General features: G+C 47.6%; 1 protein-coding gene across 1 annotated transcript; it reads right to left on the reverse strand.

Moving 5' to 3' along the window:
- Positions 1–801: 801 nt before the first annotated feature.
- Positions 802–25,400, reverse strand: PTP4A2 (protein tyrosine phosphatase 4A2). The gene is made up of 6 exons (XM_054395494.1): positions 25,309–25,400; positions 15,037–15,734; positions 12,026–12,118; positions 5,393–5,523; positions 2,937–3,011; positions 802–1,320 (listed from the first exon to the last, which is right to left on the reverse strand). The coding sequence occupies exons 2-6, from the start codon at positions 15,130–15,132 to the stop codon at positions 1,212–1,214; spliced, it is 504 nt and encodes a 167-aa protein (XP_054251469.1). The 5' UTR covers positions 15,133–15,734; positions 25,309–25,400; the 3' UTR covers positions 802–1,211.
- Positions 25,401–27,307: the final 1,907 nt, after the last annotated feature.

A 27,307-nucleotide genomic window follows, 5' to 3' on the forward strand; every position in this document is an offset into this window, starting at 1 on the left:
AATCAGTGGTTAAACTGAACTGTACAGGAGGGAGCCTGGGCAAGCACCCACACCAGGGTGCCATGTTTCTGTGTGCCCCCATTTTTACCTCAGATCTGTTTCAGGTGATCCCCTCCCCCCCTAAGTGTTTACTGTGTTCAGCCAAGGCAGAGGATGTGGAGAGCAGCAAAAAAGCCTTTTCTTCTTCCTTATGATAGATAAATTAAATCCTTGTCTGAATTGCCCCTTGCTCACCTAGGGCAATTCTGAACACCAGTCTGCTGCTGGGATGGATTTTTCTAACAACAGAAAAGACAAAAATTAACCTTTCAGCCCAATTCTTTGGAAAAATAAGACACAGACACACATAAAATCACACACACACACACACTCACACAGTTAAAAGCACCATCTCCCACCAATCAGAAAAGGCCTTCAGTAGGTTCACCAAAAAGCCAGGAGGCAGTGAGTCTTCTGTTAAAGCCCACCAGGAAGTTTTTCCACACCTGCAGAGTCTGACACACACCACAGACCTCGCCAAATCTCTAGACTGTGCCCAGTCTGGGCTTAAGGCTGTCAGGCTGCTCCCAAACAGCAACTAAGGCTCCTCCTCATGTCTCTCTGCCAGGTCCCAGCAAGGGTTAACCAAAAAAAAAAAAAAAAAAAAAAAGGCAACCAAAAAAAAAAAAAAAACCACCACCACCACCACCAAACCAAAAAGGCAACTCCACTGAAGAGTCTCATAAGAATTCAGGCCCTAACTGTGGGGTACTTTCCTCCAATCAAGAAAATAGTTTCTGCACAATCCAATGCTCTGCTGGTTTTCCTTAAGACATAAAATTTACTTTATTTCTTTTCTTAAAAAGTTAAAAATACAGAAGGTTCAGAAACTGATTTTTTTTTCTCCTTGCAGGCGCTCGAGCTGCAGCTAAAAGGAGAAAACAAATCCTTCACTGAAATGTTTCTCAATTATCGTGTTTGTTTGCTTTTTAATACATTTTTATTTCATCTTTTCCCCCTCCTCCTTTCAAATCATCACCACCATTAAGACAGAGGTTGAAGGAGCACTGACTCCACCGCTAATTCGATGACGTAGGTTTTGATTCCAGATTCACATTTCCAGGTGCCAAGAGTCCAGAAAACAGCCCATGCTAAACTTCTGCCTTCGTCTGAGATTTATTATTGTTTTGGGGTTTTTTTTGTGTGGGGGGGTTTGGTTTTGTTTTGTTTTTTTATTGAACACAGCAGTGACCGTTGGCATCTTTGAAGCGTAATCGCATCTTAGGTCGGTATTTCTCAAGGTAAAGCAGCTGTTTGGAATTGAAAGCTCCCCTCCTCTTCCTAAAAACAAAGAAAAAGGAAGGCTAATATCAATGGAAAAAAAAAATAATTTAAAAAAAGCCACCACTTCACCACTTCCATCACCACCTACATTGCAGTCCTGGTTGCAAAGCTTTTTTCGAGCAGCGTTTGCTGCTCGGTTCTATCTCCACGGACACTCGAGAGGGTTTGGTGCCTACGTGCCAATATTCCAATCAAAAATCCAAGTTAGCAGATCTCAGAAGGCTTTCTTGGATTGGGGGAAGTTTATTTTCCACTGCCAGCAGCAAACATTGAACATCAAGGTCACCCTTTCCATGCAGATGCATGTGCTGCTTATTATACGTTAGCTAAGTAAGACCTTGACATTCAGATACAAATATCTAAGAGGCTCTCAGAAAAGAACTTCTCAGGATAGAAAAAAAAAAGGAGGAGAAGAGGGGGGAAGAAAATGAATTTAAGAAAGAAAAAAAATTTCAGAGAACTCTGTTGACAGTTTACAAAGATAACTGAAGACCCTGGGAATCCTTTAAGGGATGAATTGCTTTCTTGGCAAAGCTCATCCAACATAATCTTACCTGCTGGGCTTCATTTCAAGATCTGATCTTATCACTAAACCAACAGAGCTCTGCAGTCTCATCACTTGTGTTATTTTCCAGATGGGGGGAGGGGGTTTTGTTGACATTTCCTGGGTGGGTGACAGCCACCCACAGTGCCCAGAGGGGTGCTGGTGCTCACCTACTTGCTGTACAAATTCTGCTTTGGGGGCCCAGTTTCACTAGAATTCTCTTTTTTTTATTATTTATTTTTAATTAGGAGCAATTAGTTCCTGTTCAATTGATCCACGATTTCTACAGCCCCAGCCTAGATATTTTTTTGACTTTCATGTTCAAAATGTTTCAGTTTTAGGTCAACAACTCAGATTTCAGTGGCCAGAAAAGTTGGGCTCCAAGCCTGACAGTGTTGAAAGCCAGGTTGGATGGGGCCTTGAGCATCCTGATCTAGTAGGTGTAGTAGGAGGTGTCCATGTCAGGGAGGAGGTTGGAACTGGATGATCTTTAAGGTCCTTTTCAACCCAAACAATTCTGATTTCAGTAAAGGGGATGATAAGGAAGCTGGGGACAGACTTTTGAGCAGGGTCTGTTGTGACAGGACAAGGGGTGATGGTTTGAACCACCATCAGGAGGGAGATTCAGACTGGAGAGAAGGAAGGAATTGTTTAGCATGAGGGTAGTGAGAGCCTGGCCCAGGCTGTCCAGAGAGGCAGGAGATGCCCCATTCCTGGAACCATTCCAAGTTAGGTTGTTTGGGGCTCTGAGCAACCTGCTCCAGCTGAAGATGTCCCTGTTCAGTGGGGGTGGGTTGGACTAGAAGAAGCTTTAAAGGTCTCTTCTGACCTAAACTAGTCTGTGACTCTATTGTTCTATGAATTAAAGAGAAAAATAAAGAAAACAACCCTTTTAATCCTCATCTCTAAAGAGGAAAGGGCACAAACCTCAGCATTAACATCAAGGCCATGACCATTACTGTCAGGATACAGCAACCAGCAAACTAATCTCCCAGGCTGTGCTGCAGACACGCTGCTCAACCACCACAGAAAGCAAGAGACCTCTGCAGAACGGGAAAATTTCACTTACTGCCTTATAAACTGAACTGCATCCTCGTACTTCATTCCACATTCAATGAGAGCAAGTGCAACCAGTACAGGAGCCCTAAAGGAGAAATCAATATTTAAAAGGAAGATCTACAGAACAATATATTGAACCCCTTCAAAATCCATCAAATTAATCTATAAGCAGATAGCTGAAGTATTTAAGCATTATCTACAGAAAGGTATTTGCCTGCTGAGTATCTGATGTAAAATTTCTCCTGCTGTCTGCACACACAGACAATCAATAGCTCCTCAGTGTTTTGGGCATGAAATAGTAATTCCAGATTTTTTATACTTACTCATTTCACTATAACTTAATTTTCTGCTTTGCTTAAGTGTGTGATATCTCCTTCATGCCTTTTGCTTCTTAGGACACTGTGTGTGTTTAGCTGTACAGAGAGAGCTCTGGGAAAACACTGAGCAGATGACTTGGAGATTTAGAGAAGTGCTCCCCCGTAGTCAGCACTGGTGAGGCCACACCTTGAATCCTGACTTCAGTTTTGGGCCCCTCACTCCAAGGAGGACATTGAGGGGATGGAAAAGGGCAACAAAGCTGGGGAAGGGTCTGGAGAACAGCGCTGGTGAGGAGTAGCTGAAGGAAGTGGACTTGTTTAGCCTGGAGAGAAGGAGTTTGAGGGACAACCTTCTGGCTCTCTACAACTCCTCTGAAAGGAGGTTGGAGCCAGCTGGGGCTTGGTCTCTTCTCCCAAGGAACAAGTGAGAGGACAAGAGGAAACGGTCTCAAAGTTGTACCAGGGGTGGTTTAGGTCGGACATGAGGAACAACTTCTTGCCCCAAAGTGTTGTCAAGCCCTGCACCAGGCTGCCCAAGGCAGGGGTGGAGTCCCCATCCCTGGAGGGGCTCCAAAGCAGTGTAGAAATGGTGCTGAGGGCCATGGTTTAGCAGCAGACTTGGTAGCATTGAGTTAATGGCTGGACTGGATGATCTCAAAGGTCTCTTCCAACCTAAACAATTCTACGTATCACAGCACACACTGACTTCCCTGGACTGATCTTCACCCCACCAAACATACAGAGTTGCATCAGGCCCCTCTGGCAGCAGAGGAGCAAAGGGTTAAACAGGTGCTGGCAAGTGGAGAAGTTGTACTGCTGGCTAAACAAACATCCCTCAGGAGAAAGGAGTTCCTACTGCCCCACTGCACCTGCAGCAACAGAATCTTTCACTTTCCAAAAGGAAACAATTTGAACCTTCAAAAGTCACTTCAACAACAACACACACACAAAAAAAACAAGCTGTCTCTTTTTAGTGCAGTTGGAGCTCAATTCCCTTCTGCAGACAGTTTTCCAGATTAAAGCAAAATCTGTCAAGCTCTTGCTCTCCCCTCTGCCAGCAGCAGTCTCAGAACAGCAAAAAGGTCATTCTGTAAGGAGCAGACACACAGCAGCAGTTTGTGTGACACACAGAGGATGAGAGGCTTCTACTACCCTTTGGCCTGACATTAAGCAAGAAACAGGAGAGCTCCACATGGCCACCTTCCTAAAGGTGCTCCTCAGATAACAACAGAGCAGAAATGGATAAGCAAATGTTAATTGCCTTGGGGTTCTGGGCTCCTGTGGCCTTAAATATTGGCTGTTTCCCCTTCAACCTCCTTATTTCCCCATCTCTTCTTCTCTAGAGGTGAAGAACTTGAGGCACTCCAGCTCTGGGCTTACTTATTTTCTTCTTTAAGCCACCTTCCTTCCCCACTCATTCCTATCCACACTGGATGGTCACTGGAAGAACACTCACACTTCAGTTCCATTTCCCTCCTAGCCCACTGGATAAACATAACACCCAGGGATTACATTTGGGAATATGCAGGCAGCATTTAGCCTTCCCAAATCACTCTTGATTATTCCATCTTGAAAGGAAGCTCCTCTCAAAGAAGGAAGTTATATTTGGAGTGGTGAGGAGAGAAACAATTTGCATGTGAGCCAGGAACACAAGCTCTTCCTGAAACTGAAGTGATGCCACTTCAGAGTAAGACAGGAACTGAACTGGTTTTGCCAAATGCCCCCCCTTTTTTTTTTTGTTATTAGCACAGAATACCAGTGGAAAATGGGAGGAAATTAAAACCCCCAAAGTGCACAGCCTCAGAACTTCTGTATTTCTATAGCAGCTGTCAAGAAGCACCAGAGATGTTATTGTTTTCATAGGAAGAAATGTACTTGCAGATGAGTAACTTCTCTAACTGCTGCTGTGGTTCATGACTGACAGAAGTGTTCTGAACAATCTCTCATCCTTGATCAATTATGAAATGAATGAAGATTTTTAAGCTGAAGCCAAGACTCTCTCGCTTTAACAACACAAATTTGTCGCTGCTGAAGTGTTATTTGGGAGAAAAGAGAGAAATTGGCATTTGCTTAGCACCTTCCATGACCTACCTCCCACACAAAGAAGCTAACTGGAAATGCAGTAGAGAAGCAGCTGGTGGGTACTGACCTTCCCAACCCTGCAACACAGTGCACAGCCACGCAGCTTCCAGGCTCTTCACGGAATTTGGTTTTCAGCAGGTTTAGCCAGTCATCAACTATCTGATTGGGAGGTGGTGCTCCATCATCAAAGGGCCAGTCCTTGGAAGGAGAGAAAAAAAAGACATTAGCTACATGGATTTTCATAGAATGGGTTGGGTTGGAAGGGACCTCAAAGCTCATCCAGTTCCAAACCCCCTGCCATGGGCAGAGACACCTCCCACCAGCCCAGGGTGCTCAAGGTCTCATCCAGCCTGGCCTTGAACACCTCCAGGGAGGGAGCATCCACAGCCTCCCTGGGCGACCTGTTCCAGTGTCTCCCCACCCTCACACTAGAGAATTTCTTTCTAATATCCAGTCTAAATCTCCCCTCCTTAAGCTTCCATTTATTCCCCCTCATCCTATCACTCCAAGCCCTTGTCGAAAGTCCCTCCCCAGCTCTCCTGTGGGCCCCCTTCAGGTACCGAAGGCTGCTCTAAGGTCTCCCCCAGGCTGAACAGCCCCAACTCTCTCAGCCACAGAGGAGGTGCTCCAATCCTCTGATCATCTCTGTGGCCTCCTCTGGACCCTCTCCAATATTTCCATGTCCCTCTTACAATGAGGGCCCCAAAACAGGAGGCAGTGCTGCAGGTGTGGTCTCAGCAGAGCAGAAGGGCAGAATCCCCTCCCTGCCCTGCTGCTCTCCCTGCTTTTGGTGCAGCCCAGGACACAGCTGGCTTCTGGGCTGCCAGTGACCATTGCTGGCTCATGCTGATTTTTTCATCAGCTGACACCCCCATGTCCTTCTCCTCCAGACTGCTTTCAAGCCTCTCCTCACCCAGCCTGCATTTGTGCTTGGGATTGCCCCAACCCAGGGGCAGGACCTTGGCCTTGGCCTTGTCAAACTTCATGAGTTTGGCTTGGGGCCCCCCCCCAAGCCTGTCCAAGCCCTTCTGGAATCCATAATCAAGGTAACAACGACTGAAAGAGGGAAATTGTTGTGTTTAGCAAGAAACAGGTGTCACACCAGCACTTCTGTGGGTATTTTTCAGGTTGCAGAGAAGTTTGAGTCAATACCATAATGCGAAACTAAATGTTTAACAATCATTTAATTGCACTTTTCAATACCATTTCGATTAAAACCCTCCACTAACTCCTTTGGAGTATGGAATGGGTAGAGAAATAGCTGCCCTTGAAATGTTGTTTTATTAAAAATATGTAAAAATCAATAGCCTTCTCAAATAAACATCTGAAAGATGAGAACTCTGTAGACTGTTCTTGTGCCAACCTTTTAAAATACCATTTGTACTGCAGACTCTGTACAGAGGAGAAGCTGCTTCATAACAATTAGAAGGAGATCAGCAGAGAAGGTATTTTAAGAACAACTCAAATGGATCACTTTGTCCAGCTGCCAGGAATCCAGTGAGAAAGTTAAAATTGCCTGCCATGCCCACAGGTTTCTTGAACCCCTCCAGGCATGGGGACTCCACCACCTACCTCCCTGGGCAGCTTCTTCCAATCCCTGACCACTCTTGCAGCAAAGAAATTGTTCCTAACACCTGACCTAAACCTCCCTTGGTGCAATTTCAGGCCCCATGGTGTGGGGCATTGCCCTGGCTGGGATCAAGATCATCCTTCAGCTCACGCAGAAGCCAGCAGCTGGGAACCTTCTGATCTACACAGGAACCTGCACTGATCTGGATGAATCTGAAGTAAGGGTGGGGAGACACTGGGACAGGCTGCCCAGGGAGAATGTGAATGCCTCCTCCCTGGAGATGAGTTCAAGGCCAGGCTGGATAAGACCTTGAGCAACCTCGGCTGGTGGGAGGTGTTCCTGCCCATGGCAGGGGGTTGGAATTAAAAGTTCCCTTCCAACTCAATCCATTCTATGAATCTCTGTCTAGTAAAGGGGCAGCCAACACTTAAGCTACCTAGGCCACATTTAAAATCATCAATGTGGCTGTCAATCAAAACCACACGTGAGAAGCTTCCCATTTTCCTGAGGGCTCTCTCCTGGAACTTGTGCTAAGTAGAGAACTTCATGTCCTACATTTCAGGACCAAACACAACACCACATGCTTTATAATCTTCTCAGCCCCCAGGGAGTGCTGTAGGAAGAACACTCCCAGGTGTAAGGGAAAAAATTACACTTGGTACACTTTAGACAACTGCAAAGCATTTAGAAGAGATTCAGAACCAGAGTTTATTATTCAACCCCCTCTCCAAATAAGAGGCTTTGAGAGAAGTCCTCTTTTTCCCTCCCTGTCTTCATGCAGGACTTTGAGAACAGGTTAACATAGTCACACAACTGAAGCATCTGAATCAGCAGAGTGGCTGTCCTGAGTCTCACTTTACACTTGGCAGAGAAAACTAGAGAGCAGATAAAGTAAGAGCCTTTGAAGCCTGAAAGAAGTACTTGGAAACTCTGCACAAGCACAACCAAAAAGGTAAAAATCCCAACTTTTCATTTTGCAAAGCCTTTATTGCTTCCCTAACACCTCCTGAATGAGCTTAGCACAGACCTCAGCCCAGGAAAGCCTTGTGAAACATGTCAGCACTTAAAGCTGCAAGGTGGAAATTTGTCTTGGAACTACAAACCCTCAAAAGCTTTCAGTTACTGAAATGATTGGATATGTGAGTAAAAAACACAAAGTCTGAAGAGTGCAGAGAACTTGAAAGCAAATGGGAACTTGCAAATACCTGGGACAAAGCAGCAAAATACAAAGCTATAGAAACAAAAGCATAAAGTCAAACTCCTTCTCTCTAAGAAAAGGCTTTTAGGAGATTTCCTACCCAAGCACTTGCTGCTTGCTACAGCATTTGAGGCCTAATGTCAACCACTGTCCCAGATGAGATGCAGGGGCTGCCAAGGGAAGAGGCATTGCCCACTGCAAGATGCTTTCTTTAGAAAAGAGCAGGATTTACACAGCAGTTCTGTGTCCTAGTTTCACATTAAGCTAAATTATTTCCCTCAACCCAAATACAGGAGGCTACTACAGTGCTTTAGCTCACAGGTTAACCATCACATCCACCACCCAGCTCTTGTGCTGGCCTGAATTAATCCCCATCATCATGTGCCCACCACGTATCACCTTCACAGGAAAGGAACACCACTGAAACTCCATCAGTGCTGATAAAATGCATGGGACACTGCCCAGAGTGAGGAACAAGAACAATTCAGGGACTACAGGAGTTAATTCCAGCAAAGTTTGGCAGGTTTTTTCTTCCCCCTGATTATGAGTTCTGCCAGCACCACCTCCAAGTTCCTGTCAGACAGGATAGAAAACAAATTGCTAAGCTCCAGGACCAAAGCAGTCATTAACAAGCAGGATGATGCACCAAGACTGCACAAACAGAAAATAAAGCTCTTCTGTGCCACCCTGCAGCAGCTGGCAAGGGTGGTGGTTCTTCTTCACCCTTCTTCTAGAGCAGCCTTGCTCAGCAGAAGTGCTCAGGGGCTGCAGGCCTGAGACGACCAAGAAGCAGTGAGAGGACTTCAAGGATGACCAAGAAGCAGTGAGAGGACTTCAAGGATGACCAAGAAGCAGTGAGAGGACTTCAAGGATGACCAAGAAGCAGTGAGAGGACTTCAAGGATGACCAAGAAGCAGTGAGAGGACTTCAAGGATGACCAAGAAGCAGTGAGAGGACTTCAAGGATGACCAAGAAGCAGTGAGAGGACTTCAAGGATGACCAAGAAGCAGTGAGAGGACTTCAAGGATGACCAAGAAGCAGTGAGAGGACTTCAAGGATGACCAAGAAGCAGTGAGAGGACTTCAAGGATGACCAAGAAGCAGTGAGAGGACTTCAAGGATGACCAAGAAGCAGTGAGAGGACTTCAAGGATGATCAAGACCTTTCTTCAAAACCCAGGTACAACTCACACTGAAGTTAGGGCAGCAAAACACTCCCAGAACTGTTGGTATCTACTGGCATGAGGCTGCAGCCCCAGCATAAAGCTGTCCCACCACCTTCAACACCAAGCCCAGGGAGATGCAATAAACACCAGATGGCAACCATCTCAGTCATGGGCACTCCTGGCTGCCTGCTGCTGTTCAGGTGGTGGCCACTTTGGAGGGCACAGAGAATAAAGAAAGTCTGGTCCAAGGATGAAGAGGAAACAAAGAACTGATAGAAGGAGAACAATGAAATGTGTCTGAGAACCTGAAGATGAACCAAACCACTGCAGCTTCCTTGGCTGTCAGCCAGTGGGAAAAAAAAAATACTTGCAAAAAAATAAACCCTGCCTGTTTTTTTTTTTTGCTGCACCATTTGTGTGTCACCAGACCTCACACATGAGCAGAGCTGTAGGAACTGCAGGGAGCCCCCAGAAACCCAACCCATCCCCTCCTCCTGTCTCCTGGATTTAATCTCTGTTGATAAACACACACATGCAATAGTACTACTGCAACCATGGAACATCTAATTCTCTACTTTCTCACTCTGCCATCTGCCAGAGCAACTCTGTAGCTGCCACATTCTGCCCATCTCTCACCAGCACACCAGCCTGTAGAGCACAGCAGGAGAGCAGGCTTTGCTCTCCTTTTCAGGGGCTTCACTCTATGCTTTTGACCTCAACAGCTTTAAAATAGACACTAATCTCTCTCAGGCAGTGTTTTTAATCTCAGTGTTATCTTTGCAAGCAAATATTAGCTTTAAATAGTGACGTGTTATTTTCTCAGCCAGATGGTAATTCAATACCAGCTCTGAAGAGCCACAAGGCTCTGCTAGGGAAAGCTCACAGGAAGGAAAAGCTACGCAGGAGGTGGTCACGTTGGGAACTAGTTAAGCTTATCTCAACCAGCACAACACTACTGCACTGCAGTAAACTATTAAGACAACCTCATGACTGGGATGATCAGGATCACTGATGGCATTAGCAGCAAATCTTTTATGTCATCTCCTGCTTTCTGTCACCCTCCACAGATGCCTGGTGGGTTTATGCTCCTGTTTTGCCTTCTGCAGCAGAGGGACAGCAAGAAGTGGCAGATACCAAATGTGGAGAGGCTCCTCAGCTGAGGCCAGTGAGTACAGACACAAGGCTCTGTCACGTGTTACCCAAAGAACTCTGCTCAGCAGAGCTGGTGGAAACACCGTTTCCACTTTCTACAACAGCTTCCTCAAAAAACCTGCTTTCAGCTCAAAGCTAGCCAACAGCAACTGCTCCAAGTTTCTTGAGAACCAAAAATCCCCCAACTATTTGGGAAGCACAGACTCCAGAGAACTCCCCAGAACATGTAGCTGCCCTGAGGGCCTGGGCTTGGGCTGGAGAAGGTGGAGGCAAGGTCAGCTGAGTCTCACCAGCAACACTGCCCTAAGACTTCCAGGAAGAACTCCAGTCTCTGTTCTGGCACAGAAACACAGAATTACTCTTAAGCCCCAGCTGGAAAAGGTGGATTTTTGCTCACATCTCTGCAGCCCCAGCTTACATCAGAGCTCTGAGGGCTTCTACATCAGAACTTTAATCCTTCCATTCTCTGGCAACCCTGGGAGGATGGCAGGCAGAGGTTTCACAGCAGCGTGCCTGCAAACACTGTGATGTTCAAGTCCAAGACAGCTCCAGAGTGAACAAAAATACTCTTCCAGAGTACAGCCCTAGGAGCACTGCTAGCCCTGTAATGACTGCTTTTTCCAGCAACACTGAGGCACACATGGCTGCCTGGAACTGGAGTAAATGCTTACCAGGGCTAGAAGCCAAGAACCTGACTGACCTGTACGTGGAGTTTTCACAGCTATGCCAGGATACAACTTGTTTTGCTTTGTTTTGGTTTTTTTCCTCCTAATGGAAAACTGCAGAAGTTTTCCTCTGCCTGAACCATAAAAAAAAAAAAAAAAAAAAAAAAAAAAAATCAAGAAGCAATAGAAGACTGACTACCTGTAACAAGAAGGGAAGATGCAGTTGCTGGCCTCACAACAGGGTATTACTCACTCCAATAAAATAAACTGATTATATCTGACACAGTATAATAATTCACAAGTATTGCCTGGAAAAATACTGCCTGCAAGCTTAGAGTGAGCACACACCTCTTAAAAAAACCTCCCCTGAAACACAGAGCAGTACCAGACAATCTCCTCAGACAGTCATTGCATAACGTGAGCCACGAGGAGCAGTGAAGGAATTCCACCTGATGATCAGGGGAACCAGCAGCAGCCATTTTGAAGTGATGTGCAATGGATCAATATCCTCCTGTGGCCTCTAAGTCTCCATCAATGTGTCAAAAGGTGGCAGTTTTGAGAGAAGGGAGTTTTATCTTCCTCCTGGGAAGGTCAGTGGCAAAGCTAAGAAGTGCTGTAGCTAGAGGAAAGGACCAAACCAAGTTATAGGAATCCCAAGGACTGAACATTTGGATTAATACCAAATGAGTCACTAAAAGAACACCAAAATATCTCAACCAATGCAGAATCCCAGGAACAGCCATTTCTATCCCAACTGAAGTGCTTGGGCAACAGCAATCAATCAGCAAGTACCTTCCACGGGGGGGATTCTCCAAACCAGCTTTACCTGATGCTGGGGAGCATCAGATTGGTTTTGGCCCATCTGAAAGAGCCACAAGCTCTTGCCCAACATGTGAGGACCATCCCCACCACTCCCAGACATGTAATTTTTCAGTTTTAAAGGCAACTCACTAGAACCTGGATTCCTTCTTTTTCGATAGGGGCTTTATCGTAAGTGGCATCACAAACTCGCACCAAGGTTCTCACTCCATACTTCTTCAGCTCCTTAAAGAAAACAGGAAAGACATGAGCACACCACCAGAGTGAAGAATTGGAGAACTTTCTCATCAGCTACACAATCATAAAATATCAGGGGTTGGAAGGGACCTCTGGAGATCATCCAGTCCAAACCCCCTGCCAGAGCAGGAGCACCTGGGGCAGGCCACAATAGAACACATCCAGGAGGGTTTTGAAAATTTCCAGGGATGGAGAAGGAGACTCCACAACCTCTCTGAGCAGCCTGCTCCAGGGCTCCAGCACCCTCACAGCAAAGAAGTTTCTCCTCACGTTGAGGTGGAACTTCCTGGGTTCCAGTTTGTATCCACCGCCCCTTGTCCTGTCACTGGGCATCACAAAAAGAGACTGGCACCTTCTTTTTGACACCCACCCTTCAGGTATTTATAAACATTGAGAAGATCTCCTCTGTCTTCTCTTCTCCAGACTAAACAGCCCCAGGTCTCTCAGCCTCTCCTCCTAGGAGAGGCGTTCCAGGCCAGAACCTCAAGTGTTAGTGGTACCACAACTATGGCCCAGCTCCAAGGTGACTCCACAGTGAAGGAGAGCAAGGGCCAAGGCAGACAGGAGGGTTTATGGCCTGTGTTAGGCCAAGGGTTACAAGTGACAGGAATAAACCTGAACCACTTTTGAATTCCTCTTCACTGAGGAAATGCCAAGGTGGAATAAAAATTGCATATAAGAGAGAAAAATTAAAATAGCTGCTTATATACTCCAAGCAGCTTCTTCTTCTCTTTAAATAGAAGCCTGGAACAGTTTGCTTCATCCAGTGTTGACATTTTGAGGCAGGGAGGAACAGAACACACACCCCACCATACTCCAGCTTCCTTGTAATGAACTATAAGTAGCACATTGTGCTAGATAAATAATCAGAAGATCAAACAAAAGCTGCTCCAGTTCACTTTGATGGTTCATACAGCAAGCAGAATTTCCTCTCATGTTTGCACTGAAACACTCCAGCTTCTAATAATTAGCAATCATTTTTCTGTTCCAGAGTCAAGACTCCTGAACAAGGAACACAACACACAACACAGGGAGGAGGAGGGGGAAAATACCACAGCATGGTAAGGTAGGGTTTGGAAAGGACCTCTGCAGATCATCAAGTCCAACCCCCTGCCAAGGCAGGTTCACCTAGAGAAGGTCACACAGGAACACATCCAGGTGGGTTTTGAATGTCTCCAGAGAAGGAGACTGCACCACATCTCTAGGCAGCATACTCCAGTACTCCATCACCCTTAAATTAAAGTTCCTCCTCATGTTTGGATGGAATTTCTTATGGCCAAGTTTGTGCCCACTGCCCCTTGTCCTGTCACTGGGCAACACTGAAAAAAAAGCTGATCCCATCCTCCTGACACCTACCCTTTATATATATGTGTAGATATTTATAATATATATGGGGTTTGTTTAAATATATATATATATATATATATATATAAATACCAAAAGAATGTGGCTTTCAGGCAAAATTAAGCACAGAGAAGACTCACACTGAAGAGCACACTGCTAAATGATGGGACTCTGTTAATAGCCCCAGACATCAGTATCAGATGACAGGATCTCTCTGGAATTGAAAAGCTCTGCATATGCAAGATAAAAGTCCTCTAGATGGAAGACAGAAGGCCACAAAGAGCCAGCATGTTTGGAGCAGAATGCAGAAATACACTCTGCTGCTGCTCCTCTGCTGAGCCCATCTGCTGCTCTCCCAGAAAACTAAGTATTAAATTTGGCTGTATTTAAGATCTTATAATGTCAGGAGTGGGGTGACCCACTGCCCCTCACAGCTGACTCTTCCCACAGCTCAATCCAGGCAATGTCAGTTTTCAGGGATAAATTCTGGCACCTGAAATCCCTGACAGTTCTGGGATTGGCAGGGCAGCGTGCGAACTAAAACATCAGCTCAAGTATTGCACTTAATCCTTCTCAAGGGAGAAGAAAGGTCAGGAAGCAGCTCCAGTTCTGTGAGCTGCTCCTTTAAAAGCCCAGAAGATGAGCAATGGATTAATATATTGGAAGCACTAAACGATCCAATGAAAAAAATAACATTTAGATGGGCAGCAGGGGGAAGGAGAAGATTGTGCTCCTCTGCCCCACTCTGCTGAGACCCCACCTGCAGTGCTGGGGTCAGCTCTGGAGCCTCCAAGGGCATGAACCTGTTAAAGAGGGTCCAGAGGTGACCACAAAGATGATCACAGGGCTGGAACACCTCTTCTGTGAGGGCAGGCTGAGAGAGTTGGGGTCATTGAGCCTGGAGAGGAGAAAGCTCCAAGGAAACCTTAGAGCAGCCTTCCAGGATTTGAAGGGGTCTACAGGAGAGCTGGAGAGGAACTTTTGACAAAGCCATGGAGTGACAGGATGAGGGGTGATGGCTTCAAACTGGAAGAAGCTGGCTTGAGATGAGACATTAGGAAGAAATTCTTCCCTATCACGGTGCTGAGGCACTAGAACAGGTTGTTCAGGGAAGTTGTGGAGGCTCCAAGCCTGGAAGTGTTGAAAGCCAAGTTGGATGGGGCTCTGAGGTACCTGGTCTAGTAGGAGGTGTCCCTGCCCATGGCAGGGGGTTGGAACTGGATGATCTACAAGGTCCTTTCCAACCCAAACCATTCTATGATTCTATGAACATGCAGCCCTTCAGAAACCAGAACAAAAAGGGAAGAGGGGTGTCTGTTCCAAATTGGAAGCTCATCAATCACAGAAATGCAGAACTTTGGATAAAGCAACCAGTGGATACACTTCTCATATTGTCAAGAGAACCTGAGTGATGTATCAAAAGCTAAAAACACCTCAAGCTTCCTGTTACATAAAGGCACAGCACTGAGCAGCCGGTGTGAAGGATGACTGCTCAGAACTGCCAGAGAAATGAGGAGCACATAAGGAAGGAAGGATGATCCCAGGATGTTTGACTGCCTTACCTCTATGAACTTGCTGAGGGTTGCATTGGTTGGGTTGTGAGTGATCAGGAAACGCATATTCTCGTAAGTAATTTCCACGGGGGCTGGACGGTTCATAATGGCAAAGAAAAATGTGTGAGGGGCCCAAAAGAAAACAGAAAAAAAAAAAGAAAAAAGGGGAAAAAAAAAAAATCAATAACCTTGGAAACGTTTCACAGCAGAAAACATTAAAAAAAGACCACTAAAATGCCTGGGATTGATCAGAGCTTGCTTTGACGTGTTTGTTCCTTGAAGAATTTGCTTCTAGAAAAGCAGGTTTGCTTCAGAATCCTCTTGAACTCAACTTCAGCCTCAATTACTGCAGGTGGTATCCTTCAGACTCCAACAGCTCTGACTACATGCAAGACTAGGCAGCCTGCTCTACATTTAGGCACTGGTGAGGCAAAAAAAGTAAGGGCAGATTTTCTCTCCACTTTGTTTTCTTGACGCTTAGTTTTGCTAGAGTCAGTAAAAGGAATATGCTTCCAATGTGCAGAAGATATCCCATATATTTGAGTGGGTTCACTGTGTCTGGAGTCTTCAAGGCAAAAGAATTATGGCACGTAGAAGCCCCTGCACTCAGCTCACTTGTCAGCCAGGATGCTGTGCTGGGCCTGGCAGAAGTCTGCCCTCACGCTCAGAATCGCCATAAATATGCGACGTATATTCCAACAGAACACCTAAAGAGAAGGAAAACACAGCACGTCAGAGGGGCTCACACAAACAGCATGCACCAGGCTGGAAGGGACCAGAAAAATCACAGAATGGGTTGGGTTGGAAGGGACCTTAAAGATCAATCTAGTTCCAAAGCCCTGCCATCTTCAACTAGACCTGTTTGCTCAGGGTGACATCAAGCCTGACCTTCAATGTCTCCAGGGATGGGGCATCAACCAACCCTCTGGGCAACCTGTTCCAGTGTTTCACTATCCTCATTGTGAAGAATTTCCCCTGATGTCCAACCTAAATCTGCCCTGCTCCAGTTTCAAACCATTGCCCTTCACCCTACCACTACAAGACCTTCCTAAACAGTCTCTCCCCAGCCTTCCTGTAGGTCCCCTTCAGATACTGAAATGCAGCTCTAAGGGGCCACTGGAGTTTTCTCCAGGTTCAACAGCCCAAACTCTCCCAGCCTGTCCTCACAGCAAAGGTGCTCCAGCCCTCTGATCATCTTTGTGGCCTCCTCCAGACCTGCACCAGCAGGTCCATGTCCTTCTTTTGCTGGGGGCCCCAGAGCTGGACACAGCACTCCAGACCAGAGGGGCAGAATCACTTCTACTTCCAGAAATACCAATTATTAACCCCTTCAGAAAAACTCTAATTAGACTACACAAGCACAACTCAGTCTTTAGTGGAGTCCCAACAGTTGTAAACCCAAATGTTCCTCCAGCTCTGAGCACACTCAGGCCCAGTGACACAGCACTGTTCTTGGCAGCCAGGCACCAGAACAGAGAACAAGGAAACCTTTCTGTGCTCTCCACAACCCCTCCCACCCAACCAGGTGGTTCTAGAAGAGGAGAAAATAGCACAAAGCTAAGTACATGTTTCAAAGTGGCTGTTGGTACAGCCATGCCTGTTTGGTTTGAGCCCAAATATGTAAATGCACTGTTGGTATGGCTTTGTTTTCTGAACCAAATAAGCCATAGGAGCAGAAATGGGAGTGCAACCAAACTGCTGTATAGCCAAGCTTCTGCTAGCAGATAAATTCCATCAACCTGGTTGTATCAAACTCCCAACAGAAGTATAGAGATATAATAGAATGGTAGGGGTTGGAAGGGACCTCTGGAGATCATCCAGTCCAAATTCCCCCTGCCAAAGAGGATCACCCGGGGCAGCTCACACACAGGAATACATCCAGGCAGGTTTTCAGAGTCTAAGGAGAAGGAGACTCCACAACCTCTCTGGGCAGCCTGCTTCAGGGCTCCAGCACCCTCACAGCAAAGAAGTTTCTCCTCATGTTGAGGTGGAACTTCCTGGATTCCAGTTTGTGCCCATTACCCCTTGGTCCTATCACAGGGCATCAGTGAAAAGAGACTGGCACCAATCCTTGAGATATCTGTAAGCATTAATAAGATCTCCTCTCACCCTTCTCTTCTCCAAGCTAAACAGCCCCAGGTCTCTCACCCTTTCCTCAGTAAGACAAACGTTCCAGTCCCCTCATCATCCTCAGTCTCCCTTGAGCTCTCCCTTGTATTCTCTCCAGAAGTTACCCATTTCCAAAGCACCCAAAGGGTCATTTTGCAGTGATAACTTTCAGTTGTTCTCATTTTCATCTGCAGTTACAGAGCAGGGCATTAAGAGAGCAGCGGCCAAGACACAGAATTCAAAATGTTGATGTTTCAGCAAGAGATGGAACAATGGAATTGTACCGTGAAGTTCAGGGGGATGGAAATGGAGTTAACCTAAACTAGTTCAACTCATTTAACGCTGAAATACAAAATAAGCAGTGTGGCTTCTCACTCATTAAAAAGCATGAAGCCCAAGAATCACAACTGACACTTCTCTGAGGAGGAGGTTTTAAATCATTTGAACAAAATCCAAACTAGCAGCCAGCAGTCACAATCCTGCAGCTCAAGCTGAAAGGTCAACAGGGCCACACTCAAGTGAACACCATTAGGGAGAAACACACACATGTGGAAGTTCACACCCCGAAACTTCTGGTGCACTCAGCGTTTTAATGAGATCCTCACTTTAAAACAGGCAAATTAAGTACTACAAAATTACCTTTTTCACTGACACAAAGTCAAAAATCACCCCAAGAACAGCAATTATTTTCTTAAAGAACAGCTCTCAGTGCCAAAATACTATATTAATTAGGTTGCCAGAGGCAAGAACAAAGATGTTTTCAATAACCTCCCCTGACCCTAACGCAGTTCTTGCTCTGAGTGACTGAAATACAAATTTCAAAAATGAATGCTGGAATATTTGATTAGTGTAATGACTACAGGAATGAGTCTCACCCCAGATGGAAGAGTCCCATCTAAACACATCATGCTCAAGTCCTTACACTTGCCAATTCTTCCACATTTGTCACAACTCTCACATGTATACCACCCAACCTCAAAGCAAAGGAGTTCTTAAAATGTATTACAGTCTGCTACAGCAATGGTATTCCAGGAACAGAAGGACTCAAGTTACAGCATCCACATGTGCCCAACAACTGTAAAACTTGGTGCAAGAAAGGCTTTATTCAAAGCCAAAACTGGCCTTACTTTCCCCAACTTGAACACAGACCCCACCATCTGACATGGCCTTGAGAGTGACCTGCACACTTACATTGCAGGAACAGTTTCAAAACTAACTTTTGAGGACCTAACAAGGTCATAGAGTTATAGAATGGGTTTTAGGTTGGAAAAGACCTTAAAATCATCTAGTTCCAACCACCCTGCCATGGGCAGGGACACCTCCTACCAGCCCAACTTGCTCAAGGTCCCATCCAGCTTGGTTTTCAACACTGCCAGGATTGGAGCCTCCACAACTTCTTTGGGCAACCTGTTCTAGTGCCTCAGCACCCTGATGGGGAAGAATTTCTTCTTAATGTCTTATCTCAATCCAGCTTCTTCCAGCCTGAAGCCATCACCCCTCATCCTGCTTTTGTACAATGTCCCTCTCCAGCTCTCCTGTAGCCCACTTCAAACACTGTAAAGCTGCAAGATGGTCTCCCCAAAGGCCATGTAAATGAAGTCAGTAGCCAGCAGCTCTTGGCATAGATCAAAACCCGGATCCAAAGTCCCAGAAACTGACAGCATTACAAAGAACACTGTCATGAGGGGAAGACTTATTGCATCATAGTTAAACAGCTCCTTCAAACATTTTTCTTTTCAGCACCAATCATTTGGTTGAAGGAGCCTCATCTGGTGCTATTTGCACTGCAAGATGCATCAAATCAGGTCATTATGGTTACACTTCTCCTCCCTCCAGCAAATCAAAGAGAGAATTTCTACCCAATTATTTTAAAAGTCTTTTGTAAAAGCAAGTTAGCAAGTCATTAAGAGAGGACACATGGAGATGACATGTTCCAATGAATTAAGCATGGCAGGGGGAGCTACCAAAGCATGTCCTGCTCTCAGATCTGCAGCCACTTGTGGTCTGACCTTGGCCAAGCTGCTTTCAAAAGATCAACTCATCTGCAGAACAGGAATGACACCACCTTACCCTCCCCAAAGGAGTATTACTGAAGTATTTAATTAGCTAATAGCTAAGGAGTGATTAAAAATGTAAAGCACTGTATTTAAGTCTGAAAAATTATTTCCAGAAGGATAAGAAGTTTACATAGCACACGGCCCTACCTTTACCAGTTTGGTTCCTGACATGTATCCCTTCCTCTAATGCCTTCCAACTAAGCTAAAGTTCAAAAAGAAAAACCAGGCTTCTAATTAAGAAAATGAAAACCAGGAAAGCCCCCATTGCCTACTACTTCTGATCTCCCCAAGTAAATCCTTTCCAATTTCTTTCTCCCTGTGTTAGGAAGCAAATCTGCACTTCAAAACCCCAAGAGAACCAAGCACCATCAAACCGACGACAATAAAGAGTCACCAGGTCTCTGCACAACATAAAACATCATTTTTCAGCCAATTACCCTTCAACTTTTTATACTCAAAGTGAGATAGAACATGGAGAGAGACCAAGAAATTACAACATGTTTTATGTGGCTGGCCTCAGAAAGGGAGCAGGAGGACACGTGGCCGCTGGGAGTGAGGCACAACAGCTCCATCAGGAATCTGAGGAGGAGAAAAGGCAGAGGCAGGAGGACAAACACAGCAGTAACTACCAGATATGCTTAGAAGGCAGCTCCTGGTGTTGTCCAACTTAATTTTGAGGGAATAATCATCAATCAAGATGCCTATCTATACAAGCAAGTTCAGTGAGCTGTGACAGTCGCTGCACCCACAGCCAGGACTAATTTAAGCTACAACTAAGAGCACTGTGAGCTCCCCACCTCTCACCCGGCCACACGCCAAGAGCTTGATAAAGCCTAATGAGGCCAGCTGGAGAAAAATGGCTTTCAACATACTACAAACATGAAGGAATACGCTTAAAAAGTAAGCAAGGGACAGCTTCATCAACTAGTTCAGATCAATCAGGGTGATTAATTAATTAAGAGCATAGTGTTGGTGGTAGCCATGCTTTCTGCACACAAGAAAAGGCTATTCAAGAGGGACACAGCAATGGCAACTTTGAGCTTTCCTGGCAGTCACAGAACTCTGGTTTTTCTCTCAGAGCTCAGGTTTAAGCTGTGCTAAGTTAATGGTTGGACTTGACCTTAAAGGCCTTTTCCAATCTGATTCTGTGCTTCTGAGGGAGAACAGCTAAATAAATTCCTGACTTGGTAGAAGCTTCTGAGATTATCTTAAGTAAAAAATCCAACATCTCTACACCACTCATCTCCAGTGGCTGCCCTGTCTGTTGCTCTGTTGACTCCTGAATTAGATACTTCACATGTTGCTGGTTCTTCTGCACTGAGCCTCCACAAGCTCAGGGAGACAAGTCTAATGCAAACCAAGTGATAAGCTTGTTAAAGAATGCCTGGTTCCACCACCTCCTTCAAAACACACTGGGAAAAGTCCTGCCCTTAGCTACACTGAGACAAGGAAACAGCCTGCAACAGCTGCAGCCTCCAGAGATTTCAAGAGGGAAACCTTTGGAAAGGTCACTTGGATCACCTTTCCAAATAACTCCGTACACAGGATGCACAGCAGAGCCTGCTAATTTGTCAGGTGGTATTAAAAGAATACTTCAGTGTTTTGAAAACCAGTGTTTTCCAACCATCTCAACTCATTTTGTTCCTTTAAGTGGGAATCCAAATTCGATGTTAACCAAGTTAGGTCATGAGCTGCTGAATTTTTTCTGTGGTTCCCCTTCTCTAAAGCCTCATTCCTGCAGTTTGCAGGTTTTACATGTGAGATCAACACCGGAGTGCACAGCCTGATCCCGTAAACCACCACCCTTGCAGGACACTGCAGCCCAGCCAAGCTTTTCCTGCCACTCTGTGTATGTCACATTTCACCTCCCCTTCCCGCACTGCCCCAAAAATAATGACCCACGTTCTGTACACACACTATCAAAATGTCCTGTTCTGCCTGGAGCACAAGGTGTTTCTCAAGGGAAAGAATTCACCAAGACCTCCAAAAGGAGCCTTAAACCAGTGGAACTACGTCAGCAAGAACCCAAACAACCACCTTTTCTAAAATATACCCTCCTAGTGCAGAGAAAAGCAACCCTGGAACTGACATTCTTGGAAAAAATTCTTCTGAAGGAAGCTGGCTCAGAGCGACACGTGCCTAGAGAGGGGTGAGGTCAAAACTTTTCATGTTCCACCCTATCCACCCCCGCTGAGGAGCTCCCTCCCAGCCTGCTGACAAGTTCTGTGGGTGACTCATTCGTTTCCTTTTGCACTAACCCAGTCACTCCGTCCCAGGCTGTAAAACTCACAGCAGCAGATAGAGATCTGTCTTAGCAAAGGAGAGAAAAAAAAAAAAAAAAAAAACAAAACACCCAACACAGCCCAGGTTAAAGAAGGCTCAACCTCAAAGTGACACCTCAGGAAACAGTAAGAATTGTCAAATGTGCTGTGCGAGACTACTCGGAGAGAACAATCCTGCAGCAAAACTTGAAGTTGAGTAAAAGTTCAGCTGCCGCCCCTAAATTTGGGTGAGGTCAAACCACTGCAACCACCACAGGCCTTGATACACAGAGATCATCATAGACTGGTTTGGGTTGGAAGGGACTTTAAAGATCATCTAGTTCCAAACACCCTGCCATGGGCAGGGACACCTCCTACCAGCCCAGCTTGCTCAAGGCCCCATCCAACCTGGCTTTGAACACTGCCAGCCTTGGAGCCTCAACAGCTTCCACGGCCAACCTGTTCCAGCGCCTCACCACCCCCATGGGGAAGAATTGCTTCCTAATGTCTCATCTCAAGCCAGCTTCTTCCAGTTTGAAGCCCTCACCCTGTCACTCCGTGCCTTTGTCAAAAGTTCCCCTCCAGCTCTCATCTAACCCCCTTCAATTACTATAAGTCTGCTCTAAGGTCTCCCTGGAGCCTTCTCTTCTCCAGGGTAAACATCATCATCACCCTGTAGCAACTGTGGGTCATTGACAACAGAGTCCTGATAGATCATCAGCATCCCAACAACTCAGGCTAAATATTCTCACACTTCAAGATGAAGCATCAAAAAGCCCATAAAACAACCCACCAAAAAGCCATTAACAAGCCAAGCAGGACTTAAAAGCACTTTTAAATCAGGCAGCCACAGGGATATTACTCTGTGAAGTTACAGAGTTGAATTACTTGCATCTTCCTCATCTCACTTTGAATTTGCAATTTACCTCTGCCGGAAAAATGACTTACTGGAGAGTTGGCTCCTTTTCCCCTGCTCCTGTGGCAGTTAAATTCAGTCTGACAACTGAAACTGAAGCTCACTGATAAATTTCACTGCCCCTCCACAAAGTCTCCATTGTTAACATCCACACAGTTCATTATTTGGAGCAGGGTTCGACTTTCAGTGTAAGCGACCACAAAGAATTTAACTTTTTTAGTACAGAACAGAATGAAACAAGTAGTAACAAAAAGAAACACCTAACAGTAACCTGAATAGAGACAGAACTCAGTGTCTCAACTGTTACACCTGAAAAAAATAAGATTTCAGACTCCTTTACCCCTTCACAATTAGCAAGATGAGCCATGAGATGATGCCAAAGTCAATAGCCACTCTAAAGGGATTTTATACTCCTATGATATGCATCAGCCAGATACCAGCCTGACTCAGTGCCCTGCAATTCACATGCATCAAAAAGAACAACTTTTAGCCTAGATTCTCAAGCCATTAAGGCTATTTTTCAACATTTAGACAGAGCTGGTTTAAATCTCCAAGTCTTTAACAGGCAAAGGAGCTGTCAAACCAATCCAAGAGGCAACATAGAGCTTGCTCAGCAACAGTGCATTGCCGACAACACATTTTCTTCTCCCAAGATACTATCAAAATACACAATTTACACCATGTACAAGATTCTCTGCTTGCACTTCAGTATCTCAAGAGCTACGTTTTTAGCTGTGGATCATCTTCCTTAAAGGGAGGACAGGGTTATGTCTTTCCGAGAGCCATGCAGCTCCCAGCTCTCCCTCCCAGGCCTCACAACAGTTAACCACCACAGCATTCCACCACGGGGCAAAGTCCAGCAGCAGGAGCTGTGATCACAGTTCAGCCCTGCTCTGATAGAGAAAAAGCATCTGAGTTCTGTTGTGTGGAACAAAACCATGGATGGGTGCAGGAAATTCCACCTGAAGTCAACCACCTACGTTATGCATGGAAAAACATCACAGCTAGAGCCCATGCAAGCCTGACATTCCTCTCTGTGCATCCATATGTATGCAGATCTGTTCTCCTACTTTAACTCCAACTGATCTTTCCTTTCCAAGAGTTGAGTTATTAAATCTTAGTTCTACACATTGAGTCATAAGGAGATAGAGTTTTCTGGCTGCTGTTAGTGGTGGGTTTTTTCCTCTTTTTTTTTTTTTTTCCTCCTTTAAATACTAACTGCAGTTCTGAGTCAGACCCTCCCTGGTTCATTTTAGGAGTTTTGAAGCGAGTTTCCATTTTTACAGTAGCCTTTCAAAGCCAACTTTCTGCCTTACTCCTCCTCACACTGAAACCAACAAGCACACATCTGCCCCGAGAGAAAAAAGCAGATCATGACTAATCATACCCAGGAACTACGAGGAACCATGGCTGAGTGGAGGCTGCTTCACCGTCACCCGTGTCCCGTAACACCTCCCAACTTGCAACCTCACCCATGCTCCACATCCCAAACCTCCAGCTCTCAGGGACTCAGGTTCCTCACCCACCAAAGCACAGCCTAAGCAGCAAACCACAGTCATTCCCAGTAAGCACAGCCCTCCCTGCCTCAGGCCATCCTGCAGGTCACTCTCAGCACCATCAGTTTTCTCTTCAGCCATTGCCCTGTCCAGGACAGACTTCACCAACTCCCCACTTCCAGCCCCAGCAGCTCCAGATCCCACAGGGCAGCCCTCCACACAAATTAGCCTCAGCATTTACAACCCTGCCCCCACTCAAACCCCAGGAAAACCACCACATCCTGGACACCCTTCCTTTCCAGCTCCACGTGCCCCCAGCCAGTCTGAGAAAGACTCAGCTTCCCCCACCAACATTGCTCCCAGCCTTTCCCCTCCATTTTTCCAGCCCAAATCCTAGGGGAAAAAAAAAAAAAAAAAAAAAAAGTCTTGACCCTTTGCAGACCTTCTCCAGTCCAAAAACACAAGGCAGGGCCCCTCTTCCCCTAAAACATCCTTGTTAAACTTTTCCATAGATACACAGGAATAAGTGACACTCCTTCCCCTCAAATTCTCTCTACATCAGGTACAAGCAAGGCACAACCCCCCCGCCCCAAGTCACCCACACCAACCCCTCTGCAGACTCCTTATCCCCCACTGCTGCAATCCTACAGGCAATGACCTCCCCTTTTGAACATCCCCCTCAAGCTCGGCTACACAACAGACTCTCTCCCTATAACCATTTCTTTGGGGTTCACTCATCCCAGCCCCACAGCTGAGGGGGGACCCGCACAAACCAGCTACAGCGACCTGGGGAGTGGGCACTGAGTCGCCCTCTGCCCACAGGTGAGGGGAGGACCCTCCAAAGCCAGCCTCGCAAGGTAGAAAGGACACCTCACAATGCAGCTGTTCTCGAACCTACCGGCCATGGGGGTCCCTCTTACCAGTCCAACCCCACGAGCGGAAGGGACCCTCCAAAACCAGCCCCAAAGAAGAACAGGGACCCCGCAAGCCAGCAAGCTCCGAAGGGCCGAGGGAGCTCCGAAGGCCCAGAAGGATTCCCCAAACAAGCCCCATAGGCCAAGAAACCCTCCCAAAAAACCCTCCCCCCCCCCGAACCAGTTCCTCAGACCAGAGAGCGTCCTAAACCAACAATGACCCCCCCTAAACCAGACCTGCAGCCCAGGCGACACCGCCAGAGCACAAAAGATGCTCCCCCCCCCCCCCAAACACACATACACAAACCGACCGCAGGGGCCCACAGAAACTCTCTAGGCCAGGAAGGTCCCCCCCAAGTCCAACCCCACAGGCCGGAGGGCCTCCTCAAATTCCCCCCAAGGAGCCGCGGAGGGGGTCGCCACAGGCCTCTCTCTGCAGCGCCAGGGGCCGGAGCTGCAGCCTCCCGCGGGCCTTTCCTCACCCCAACCCCCCCTCACCCCAGCTCCTCCCCAGCGCGGCCCCCTCACCCTCGGCATTGAGCGCGTCGGCGTTCTTCCGAGCGGGCCCGGCGCCTCCCACACACCGGGCCGGGGGGACGGGAAGGAGCGAGAAGGGGCGGGAGAAGGGAGGCGGGGGAGAAGGCGGCGGCGGTAGCGACGATCGCGGCGCGGCGGCGGCGGGGCCCTGGTCGGGGCTGGAACTGGAGCTCGACCTGTCCCGCGCGGAGAGACGCGAGAGCCCGCGCGCCGCCAGACGGCTCCTGGCGCACAGGCCGCTCCCTCCCCTCCCCTCCCCGCGCCCCGTGGTACGGCTCGGTCCGCGCGCTGATTGGCACGGCTTCGGCCCACCTCACACCTACCCCCCCCCACGGTCCGCCGTGGTATGATCCGGACCGCCCCGCTTCAGCGCGCCGGCTGCCCCCACTAGCAGCACTGAGAAGGGGGGGGGTGTGCCCTCCAGCCATTGTGACGCTGTACGATTAGCACTGGGGTGGCTTCGTTCCTCGCTGCCGTGCGACCAGCCGAGTGCCCCTCCCCGTGCGGCAGGAACCGGTTCCTTTCACCCCCGCTGCTTTAGAACAGTGTTGATACAGCCTGCTTTTTCCTCTGTTTAAGCATTGGTATGGCCTTTCCACGCGCGACCAGAGGCCCCGGGGACGGTTCGTCCTGTCCCGCTCACCCGCGACCCGAAGCGAACCGAGCCCTTGGTACGGTCTGGTCCCCCACCCGCCAACCTCCGCCGTCGCTCTTGTTGGACTGGTCCTCCCGCCACACGTGCACACGAGCCCTTTTACCACCCCCGGAGCACAGCCGCAGTGGTACAGTCCACTTTCCCCCTCAACCAAGCTCGATGGTTCGGCCCACCCGCTGGCTCCCACCGCTTCCGCTTCCCACGGCCGCACCGGTAGCGGACTGCTGTCAACGAGAATGTGGTGGTGCTTGTGTAACTGCTCCAGAACCCGCTTCCCATGTCGGGACTAGGGGGGGCAGCTTACCATTCCCGCCGGCAAAACACGCGCCGTACCCGTCGGGAGCACCGGGACAGCACGCAGCTCGCTCTGCGGCCGCCTCGGTCTCTCGGTAGAAGCGAATGATCGTCCACGGGATGAGAATGACTTTCAAAGGTCCCTAAGGATAGTCGGGTTAGCGTTTATTGATCCCTTGTAACAACAGGTACCTTCATGTGGAGCCATGGGCTAAGGCGTCCTTTTCCAGGGAGCTAAGCAAGGACAGAGCCGCGGGACAGACGGACTGGACCCGTGGGCATCGTAGCTGCCACCGGTCCGGCTCAGCGAGTGGGAAGGCACTTTGAGGGCTTTCAAGACTGTGCAGACAAGCCATTTCCCACTAGCTCCACCCCAACACCTTTAGCTGGAGTTCCTTAACCTCTGATTATAGCCCACAAGACTTTTTCTTCTCTCTCCAACACTGCACAACCTTACATGCCATATGGGAATTAACTGTTCTCTGCAAAGAGCCACACAACAGAATGGAGCCAACCGGACAAGTACACCAAGGGCTTGCCTTCCCACTAGGTACTGACTGTACCACAGAGCAGGGCTGTGAAAGCAGGTTTAGGAAGGCTCAGCTCCAACACAGGCCCTGCCAAAGTCCTGTAGGACAGCTCAGGGCTACAAAGTAGGAAGGCTCAGCTCCCACGTGGGTACTGCCAAGGCTTTGTACCACAGAGCAGGGCTGTGAAGACAGGAGAAAGGCTCAGCTCCCATATACACCCACCTTGTACCGCCATCCAAGGCTGCAAGCACAAGCGGGCTGCAGGCTCAGCTTTTGAGATAGGCCATACCGACTTACCATAACTGCAGAGGCCGGGCGGGGGTGGCTGCGCTGCGTCTCTCCCTACCCAGCCGGAGGAGGCTCAGTCTCCCCCCCTCCCCCACAACCCATCCCCGCACCGGGCTTCGCGCCTCAGAGCCGCCGCCTGGCGGAAAGGCCGAGAGCGCCTGCGCGAAACCGCTTTGTTCTAGAGCGGACAGCGCCTGCGCATGCGCCGTGGCTGCGCCGGGGA

Source organism: Indicator indicator, chromosome 33 (genome assembly GCF_027791375.1).
Source record: "Indicator indicator isolate 239-I01 chromosome 33, UM_Iind_1.1, whole genome shotgun sequence".
Taxonomy (NCBI): Eukaryota; Metazoa; Chordata; class Aves; order Piciformes; family Indicatoridae; genus Indicator; species Indicator indicator.